The 9,947-nt window shown below is 45.6% G+C and overlaps 1 protein-coding gene across 1 annotated transcript; it reads left to right on the top strand.

Annotated features, from left to right (window-relative positions):
* Positions 1-6,486: 6,486 nt before the first annotated feature.
* Positions 6,487-8,073, top strand: LOC119354415 (probable ribose-5-phosphate isomerase 3, chloroplastic). Its single transcript, XM_037621147.1, has 2 exons — positions 6,487-6,931; positions 7,520-8,073. Exons 1-2 carry the CDS (start codon positions 6,551-6,553, stop codon positions 7,955-7,957), a joined length of 819 nt encoding a protein of 272 aa, XP_037477044.1. The 5' UTR covers positions 6,487-6,550; the 3' UTR covers positions 7,958-8,073.
* The last annotated feature ends 1,874 nt before the right edge of the window (positions 8,074-9,947 follow it).

Below are 9,947 nucleotides of genomic sequence, written 5' to 3'. Positions count from 1 at the left end.
ATCCATCGCCGCCGCCCTGTGCCAGGGCTTCCCGCAGCGCCCGAGCCGCGCGTCTCCTCCAGCCCGGCGCCGCCGCCCGCTTCTCCGGCTGCCCGGAGCTCGCTGATGAGCCGCCGCCTCCGTCGCCCAGCTCGCCGGCCGCCGCGCCCGTCGTACCGTGCCTCGCCGCCCCTGCTGCGGGAGCCCGCCGCCGAGGAGCGCCGTGCCCGCGCCGCGCCGGCCCCGCTCCTCCCCGTCTCCGGCAAGCCCCGGCCGGTCCTCCCTCCTGCTCTGGCGAGAAGCTCCGGGGAGAGCCAGGCCACCTCGGTTCGCGCGCCGCCCCGATCCAGATCTGAAAATTTCAGGGTTGACCTAATTTTCTCTAAGTCCCTAAATTTTCAGTCCACATGCTCCTGTTCGAGGCCCCGTAACTTTGCATCCGTAGCTCCGATTCATGCATATAGCATATCAAAATGTTCATCTCAGAGAGTACATCATTTCATTCCATTGCATCATTTTCATTTGAGCTCATCTTGATGCCCGAAATACTGTTAAAGAAGGCTACTTGAGTTAATTGTCAGATCTGCTACTCCGTTTAGCACTTTTGTCATTTTTGCCATGATTAATGTGTGCATGATATGCCCGTGAGTTCTTCATGTGTTTTGTTAAGGGTTTTGTCATCTATGCAGAGGTGCAACCCATGTATTTTTAGGATGTGTGTGGTGACTTGTGCAAGCTTGCGAAGACGTGCACTTGCTAATTCTGTTTTCAGGGACTTAGTGATTTCACTAAGTCCTGGGATTGTTTATCTCATGATGCCATATGTTCTTGTTGTTTCCTAGTGATCCGTGCCTCTTTTGAGGATGATCAGTAAGGGAGTTTTGTTAATATTGTAGTGCTCTATCCATCCATGTCATTGTTTGCAATTATGGAGCACCCTATCTTGAGTCAATCGAGCTCTACTTTTGCTTTGTTGCGAATCTGGGCAGATCGTCAACTTGTTTGCGATTTTTGCCGATGTTATTGTAGTTGATCCGTGCATGCTATGCCATTGTTCTTGCCATGTCTAGCTTGTATTTTTTGCCTTCTTAAGGGATGTATGCTTGTCTTGCCATGACTTGCACCGTGGTGAGTGCATCGAGCTCGTAAACATGCCTTCGTGAGTTATGTTTCAGCATGTCCCAGTTTTCACCAAGTCTGAAAACTGATTATGTTTTTGCTATGTTCGTGTGCTTGTTAGTATATTTTGTGATCCCTTTTGGCTCAAGGTCACTAAGGGACTTTTGTTAAGCTTGTTGAGTAGCTCCATGCCATGTCTTTCCTTGTCATGTTCAGGTCCTGTAGCATGTTGTTTTGTTGCTCCGAAGAGGGCTATATGATCTGAAATTCCACACAAGTGTTAATTTCACTAAGTCTGAGATCGGTTTTACCATTTGCGTTTTTGCCATGCTTGTTTGAACCTCCTCATGGATGAACTGGCCATAGCTCAGTGCTAGACTTTTGTTAAGCATCTTGTGTGCATCCCTGCCATGTATTTTATTGTCATGTTTGGGTGTTGTAGCATGTTCATCTCATTGCATTTAGATGCCTACTTGCTGTAAATCGCAGACCGGTGTTATTTTTGAATCGCTTGCCATTTCCAAACCGTAACTCCGATTCCGGCGTTCTTTGTATCGTTTTCAAGCGATTTCATCTCATCTTTCCAGTTGCACCCTTAGAATTCCAAGTTGAGGCCAGGTTTGCATTTCCTGTCATATTTTGCATTTTGCATCCCGCATCGCATCCCGCATAGCATATCATCGTTGCATCGTCTTGTTTGATCCTTGCACGTGGTTGATTGTATCCTTGTTGCTTGTTTGTCTTGTTTGGGTAGAGCCGGGAGACGAGTTCGCTAACGAGGAGCCCGTTGAGTTTGCTTTTGATGATCCAGTCAACTCTGACAACTGTGCAGGCAAGATGATTATACCCTCGAAATCACTACTATTTTTGCTATGTAGTTTGCTCGCTCTTTTGCTATGCCAATGCTACGATGCCTACCACTTGCTTGAAAGCCTCCCAAATTGCCATGTCAAACCTCTAACCCACCATTGTCCTAGCAAATCGTTGATTGGCTATGTTACCGCTTTGCTCAGCCCCTCTTATAGCGTTGCTAGTTGCAGGTGAAGATTGGAGGCCGTTCCTTGTTGGAACATCTTTTATTTACTTGTTGGGATATCACTATATTGCCATGTTATCTTAATGCATCTATATACTTGGTAAAGGGTGGAAGGCTCGGCCTCTCGCCTAGTGTTTTGTTCCACTCTTGCTGCCCTAGTTTCCGACGTATCGGTGTTATGTTCCCAGATTTTGCGTTCCTTACGCGGTTGGGTTATAATGGGAACCCCTTGGTATTTCGCCTTGATTAAAGCTTTTCCAGCAATGCCCAACTTTGGTTTTACCATTTGCCACCTAGCCTTTTCTTTCCCTTGGGTTCTGCAGACTCAAGGGTCATCATTATTTTAACCCCCCCGGGCCAGTGCTCCTCTGAGTGTTGGTCCAAACCGTCAGCCGCCGGTGGCTACTAGGGGCAACTCTGGGCTGGCCTACCGGAAGTTTGGACAATCTGAGTGTGCCCTGAGAAAGAGATATGTGCAGCTCCTATCGGGATTTGTCGGCACATTCGGGAGGTGTTGCTGGTCTTGTTTTAACCTGTCGAAGTGTCTTGAATTACCGAGATACCGAGTCTGATCGGAACGTCTTGGGAGTAGGTTTATTCCTTCGTTAACCGTGAGAGCTTGTCATGGGCTAAGTTGGGACTCCCCTGCTGGGATTGAACTTTCGAAAGCCGTGCCCGCGGTTATGGGCAGATGGGAATTTGTTAATGTCCGGTTGTAGATAACTTGAACCTTAATTAATTAAAATGAATCAACAGAGTGTGTGACCGTGATGGCCTCTTCTCGGCGGAGTCCGGGAAGTGGACACGGTGTTGGAGTAATGTTTGCGCAGGTTGTTCTCTAGCTTCTCGCTCGTGCTTTGCCTCCTCTTCTCGCTCTCTTTTGCGAATAAGTTAGCCACCACACTTGTTAGTCGCGTGCTGCAGCTCCACTCATATTTTACCTTGCCATACCTATAAGCTTAAATAGTCTTGATCGCGAGGGTGCGAGATTGCTGAGTCCCTGTGGCTCACAGATTACTATTACACCAGATGCAGGGCCTGATGATTCTGCTCCAAGAGACGCGTACGAGCTCAAGTGGGAGTTCGATGAAGACTCTCAACGATACTACGTTTCCTTTCCCGATGATCAGTAGTGGTGCCCAGTTGGGGGTGATTGGGACCGTATCGCATGTTGGGTTCTCTTTTATTTTGGCGCCGTAGTCGGGCCATGAGTGTTTGGACGATGTAATGTTATTTATGCACTTGATTGACGTGGCGAGTGTAAGCCAACTATGGTATCTCCCTTTTTATTATCATATTACATGGGATGTTGTGAAGATTGCCTAACTTGCGACATATGCCTTCAATGCGATTATGCCTCTAAGTCGTGCCTCGACATGTGGGAGATATAGTCGCATCGAGGGTGTTACAAGGGGGGCACCCCATAGACACACAAATTGATCATTGATATTTAGCCGTGTGTGGTTCCCCCCTCCACCATAATCCACCTCAGTAATATCGTAGTGATGCTTAGGCGAAGCCTGTTCCGGTAGCAACATCATCACCGTCATCACGACATCGTGCTGACGAAGCTCTCCCTCGAAGCTCTACTGGATCGTGAGTTGCGGGACGTCACCGAGCCGAGCCTGTGCAGATCGCGGAGGTGTCGTATCTTCAGTACTAGATCGATCGATCGTGAAGACGTATAACTACATCAACTGCGTTGTCATAACGCTTCCACTTACTATCTACGAGGGTACGTAGACGATACTCTCCCCTCTTGTTTCTATGTATCACCATGATCGTGCGTGTGCATAGGATTTTTTTTAAATTACTGCATTCCCCAACATAAACTCATTATTCGCATGGTTGCAAGCTATTCATGATGGTGTATTAACGAGAGGGCCCAGAGATATCTCTCTGTCATATCGAGAGACAAATTCTAGTCTTGATCCATGCAACCCAACAAACACTTTCCGAGATACCTATAGAGCACCTTTATGATCACTTAGTTACGAAGTGACGTTTAATAACACACAAAGTAATCTTCTGGTATTCGGGAGTGGCACGATCTCATGGTTATGTAACAGATACTTGACATGAAGAAGTTGTAGCAAATAAACAAAGTGATACGATCTGCTGCTAAGCTTACGGTTGGGTCTATCAATCACATCATTCTCCTAATGATGTGATCCCATTATTAAATAACAATTCATGTCGATGGTTAGGAAAGCTTAACCATCTTTAACCAATGAGCTAGTCTAGTAGAGGCTTACTAGGGACACGGTATTTATTTGTGTATCCACACATGTATCTGAGTTTCTGGTCAATACTATTAAGCATGGATAATAAACATTTATCATGAACAAGTAAATATGATAATAACTTCTTTATTATTGCCGGGCATATTTTGAACAGTTAGAATATTAGGCAAGTTCATGATTAATTCCAGTAAATAATTCATGACTGGAATAGAGACTAGCAAGCAACAATCTAGCAAATTAGATGAACATCAAAACAAGCACACCAGCATCGCACACAAAGTAGCAACTACAAAGAAAGACATGAACATATCATGAAGGACATACTGTTCGTTAGTTGCTGCAGGAGCGAAAGTGTTGCTGACGATGTTGGCGCGATATGTTGTTAACGGCGATGAGTAGCACCACCCAACTTGGACGAAAAATGACCCATGATGACGAAGTTGAGAAGTCGCGCAGAGTGTTTTCCAAAAAACCTAATTCGTCCTTTTCCGGTGCAGGATCGCAAGTATGAACGATTCCGGAGACCTGCTCTCCCGCACGTTGATGAACGCCGGCGTTTGGCATAGAGTAGACTACGGTGATGGCGCAAGTTGCAAGATGAGGCAAACCCCTAGGTGTATTCGGTGTGTCTTTGGTCGAGGACGGTAAGTTGTATATATAGGAGAACCAGAGACGATATCGTGTCCCGATGACGATCTCAAACAAATTTGATTGTTAAGTCAAACTTATCGGACAAGAAAACAGTAAACTTGTTCATCAAGACACCAAAAAATAAAACGACAAAAGGAAGTAGCGCCCCTGCGAGGCAACAAACCAGATTTCGGCGGACCATTCACGCGCATGTCATACGTTTGCGCTGCCTTGGGCCCGGCCTAAACTTAGAGCCATATTTTATTCATGGGCTACTATTTGAGATTTCAAGAAAAATTATGAGCCTAGTCCATTTATTTCTAACCCGTAGTACTACTGTTCACTGTCATACCCGTTTCTACTGGTGAAATCGTTCCGTGGATAAAAAGTTCCTGCTGACATCGTCTACGGCTGTAAGTGTCACGTGTCAGCTTGCACAGCTCCCATATCGATATGTTTCGGCGATATTTCTGGCGATTGAATGTTGCCATGTTGTTTACACTATTGCACATAAATTGCCATGTTGTTTACACTATTGCACACAAATTGCCATGTTGTTACACTAAAGTTGCCATGGTATGTATCAACTACTTTTTGTTTTACGTTTAAAGTAATTTTGACATGTTATAAAAAGGAAATTAAAAAACTAAATTTGCCATGGAGAATTACTAAAATTTGCCATTATCCATGAAATAATTTTGACATGCTTCATAACTAAAAAGAAATCCATCATCAATTACTTTAAAAATGCATAGTCAATGACTCAAATTTGCCATGAACCAGAAACTAAAATTGCCATGGTGAATTGCTTAAATTTTTCATACTACAATTTGCCATGGTTCATACAAAAAATAATTTCCATGGTCAAAATACAAAAAATATCATGATCTATAAACTAAAAATTGTCATGATGAATTACTAAAAATTGCCATGATTCATGAATTAAACTTGTTGTGATTAATTACTAAAAATTGCCATGGTCAATTAATAAAATTTGCCGTGAAAAGCAGTTGAAATACAATGGTAGCTTCAAATCTAGAAGATTTTTTTTAGATGAAACATATTATGACAAATTTAGTGTAAACACTATGACAACTTCAGTGTAACATCATGGCAACTTTTGGCTCCAAAAGAATGTCGTCGAAACATATCAATGTCGAATGTCGAATCTAGTTTTGAAGATCTCGTCGAGACAAATTTAATGATGAAAACGGATTTTTAGTTGGATTTTTATTTAAGAGATAAAATAATTTTATGTCTGAAAAACCAAAAGAAAGTCTGATGATATCATCTGTTTGATGTGGCAAAATGGATGGTAATAAGACGTTTGGATCATGTTACTTCGTGTCATACGTGTGGCACTTATCATTTGGGTGTTTTTTTATTTTGCAAAAAAGGCCAATGTTTTTTTGGAGATGGTGTTTTCTGCATTTCTGTGTTGCTTTATGATGGTTGATCGTCAGGCAGCAACCCCCGCACATCTCCTCCCTCCTCCACCAGCTCCCCATCCTCAACGAGCTCGCACCACCCGCTGCTACCCAGCATGGCCGCCGCCGCCGCCGCCGTCCGCTTCCACACGGCCGCCGCGCGACGCGCCGCCCCTCGCCGACCGGCGCGCTTCGCCGTGCGCGCGGATGCCGCGCAGGCGGCGACGGCGCTGACGCAGGATGACCTCAAGAGGCTTGCGGCGGTGCGTGCGGTGGAGCAGGTGCAGAGTGGTATGGTTCTGGGGCTCGGGACAGGCTCCACGGCCGCCTTTGCCGTCGCCGAGATCGGTGCGCTTCTTGCCAACGGGAAGCTCTCCGGCATCGTCGGTGTGCCCACTTCCAAGCGCACCTTTGAGCAGGCCATGTCCCTGGGAATCCCTCTTTCCACGCTCGACGACCACCCCGTGATCGACCTCGCCATTGACGGCGCTGACGAGGTCCTCCCTCTTTTCTCATTGCTTCTTTACCACTATGCATAAAAGTGTAATTTCCATTGTTTGTAGGCATATTTGGAAGATGGGAAAAAAACACCTCTTGCTAGAATTTCTGTCATACTCCACTTGGAGCATGAAAGATGTTTTTAGTTGATGGACGATATTTGGAAGATGATAAAACACCTTTTGCTAAAATTTCCATCTTTCTTGCTTTCCGAGCATGAAAGATGGCTCTGTCTTACTACTGTACTTCATGGACAATAGTTCAGACTTCCTGTCTGTATCATTTTAGTTCTGACATTTAACATGTTACTACGAAGGAGCAACCATTTATCTTGTATGTATGCCGTTATCATGCAGGACTGTCAGCACTCTGAAAGTGTATGCCTTCCTGTCACTGCTTCGGTCGAATGCCATGATGTTGCGGAGCTAAAATGAATGGTCAATCACAACAACTGCATGTTCACTTATTTGTCCTTTGATTTTTTTATTAGGAGGGGTTGCCGTAGCGAGGTTCAGATTCTCCTCTTCATTGTTTTCTAAGAACCATCGGTGATTAACCTTGTTCCTTTTTTTTACTACTATAAACAGGTTGATCCAGATCTTAACCTTGTGAAAGGGCGGGGTGGAGCCCTTCTCCGGGAGAAGATGGTCGAAGCTGCATCAGGAAAGTTTGTTGTTGTCGTTGATGAGACGAAACTAGTTACTGGCCTAGGAGGGAGCGGTCTTGCCATGCCTGTGGAAGTTGTGCAGTTCTGCTGGAAGTACAATCAAGTAAGACTGCAGGGTCTGTTCAATGAAGAAGGTTGCGAGGCAAAGCTGAGATTGAATGAGGATGACAAGCCCTATGTTACTGACAACTCGAACTACATCGTAGATTTATACTTCAAGACGCCAATCAAGGATGCGTTGGGCGCGGGCAAGGAGATTGCAACTTTGGAAGGAGTTGTTGAGCATGGGTTGTTCTTGAACATGGCAAGCTCAGTGATCATTGCTGGATCAGACGGTGTCAGTGTCAAAACAAAGTGAGTTTTTTGGGTCGGCTATTGTTGACGTGTTGAATTTACGGTTTTTCACTGAATAATCTATCTGTGTAAAAGGAGGAAATAATGTTCTTCTCAAAATATATTTTTTCCATGTTTCGATGGCTCGGTTTATTTTGGGCTTGAAAGAGTCACATTGCAGAAAAAACACCACTTCAATTGATTGAAGCCCTGGTGATCGTGACAAGTCAATGACATTAATCTTTTTGGGCGACAATCATCTTCTAGAACAACACTTTGAATAAATTTGGGAGCCTGCATGTATATCAGACAATTCAGAATACAGCTCACCACAAGCTTATTCATTACCTAACATGCTACATACTCAAGGAAGCAAAAAAAAAAATATTGTACGGCTTAGACTTACCTGTTAAAAGTTTTTTTTTCTGCGAACCAACCTGTGGTTGAGATGGTTAGGTGGACAGTGATATCCCCAACCCACCAGGGTTCAAATCCTGGTGCTCGCATTATTCCTGGATTTATTTCAAGATTTTCGGTGATGCACTTTCAGTGGGAGGAGACGTTCCCGTCGACGACGAGGCGCCTACGGTGAGTTCGTAAATCTCAAGATGATATGCCGGCTCAGTCTCTCGAAGGTGCTCATAGGGATAGGGTGTGCGTGTGTGTGTTCATAGGGATGAGTGTATGCGCGTGTATATGAGCGCTTGTGTCTGTACTGGTGCTAAAAAAAAGCTCTTTTTCTTTCAAAAATGCCTAATAGAGCTCGAGCTACCTGGCGCTCTTTATCTGGGGCGTTAGCCTTCAGCTGGATCCGTGTCAGCAGCGTATTTGTCTCACGTATTCCACGTGGCATCATTTTATCCCGCTCCGTATTCCATTGTTATCAACATGGCTATCCCAGCTCGCATGCATATGAACACGTCCAGCACCCATCCCACTTCCTGTTCGCGTGCGCCCAGTCAATGCACATGCCTTGTCAAATGGTAAACGTTTCGGGCCGAAGCGCTCCACCGGTTCGCTCCCGCTGGCTTCCTTTTTTCACGCGCGAAACAGGCTGGCAACCCATGCTTGGTGGACCCAAACGTTTTCTTTTTTTATTTTTTTTCTTTTTCTCTCCTTCTTCCTTCCGCTTTCTGTCTGATCTCATCCCATCTCCCGCAGTACGAGCTTGCCGACGTCAGCGGCGCGACCCCCTGCTGCTTTCATGAGCGCCACCTATCTGTCATTGCAAGCATCTCCTCTTCCAAACAAAACCCAAAAGTTTTTGCTCCTCCATCAATGCTGCAATCGGCGACCTAAAAGCTACAATCAACGACGACAAAAGCTTCAACCAAAAGACGCTGGCGCGCCACCGGAGAGCAGCGGCCGCGTCCTGCGACGGAGCAAGCCACAACTGGAGCTGCGACAGGGGCTCACAGGAAGTTGCAACCGGCGACCAAGTTTGCTGGAACCGGCGGGGAGTTTTGCTGGAACCACCCCCAAAAATGCTACCACCAGAGTTCGTCCTGCTGGAACATCGATATTTTTGCTACAAGCGTAGCCTGTTTTTGCTACCACCAGTGACTTTTTTGCTACATGCATGCACTGCGGTGTTGGCCGATGGCGGCGATGCATTTCTTTTGCTGCAACCGAAATGCTACCATCGCTTTTTGTTTTTGCTGGAACCGACGCCCACATTTGCTACCATCAGCTTTTGGTTTTTGTGCTGAAAAACATATCGTTTGCTGCAAATCCATCTCCTGGTCACTACTTCCGTCAGTCGTTGTGGTAGCAAAAAAGCTCGCCGGTAGAAACTTTTTGTCTTGTCGGATGCAACAAATGAGGCGGACGCCAGCGTCGCCACAGAAAACACTTCAGCCGATGCACCAAAACTACATGCTGGTTCCAGCTTTTTATTTGTCGGTTGTAGCTAAACAAGAAACTGGTGTTGCAATCGGCGGCGACGGTCGTCGATGATTTCACTCGTAAGTGGGAAATGCTTCAACCAGCATAGGAAAAGCTTCATCCTGCGGTGG

This window comes from Triticum dicoccoides, chromosome 2A (assembly GCF_002162155.2).
Source record: "Triticum dicoccoides isolate Atlit2015 ecotype Zavitan chromosome 2A, WEW_v2.0, whole genome shotgun sequence".
In the NCBI taxonomy this organism is placed as follows: Eukaryota; Viridiplantae; Streptophyta; class Magnoliopsida; order Poales; family Poaceae; genus Triticum; species Triticum dicoccoides.
Note: the sequence above shows the minus strand (reverse complement) of the source record. Positions and strands in the feature narration are given on the sequence as shown.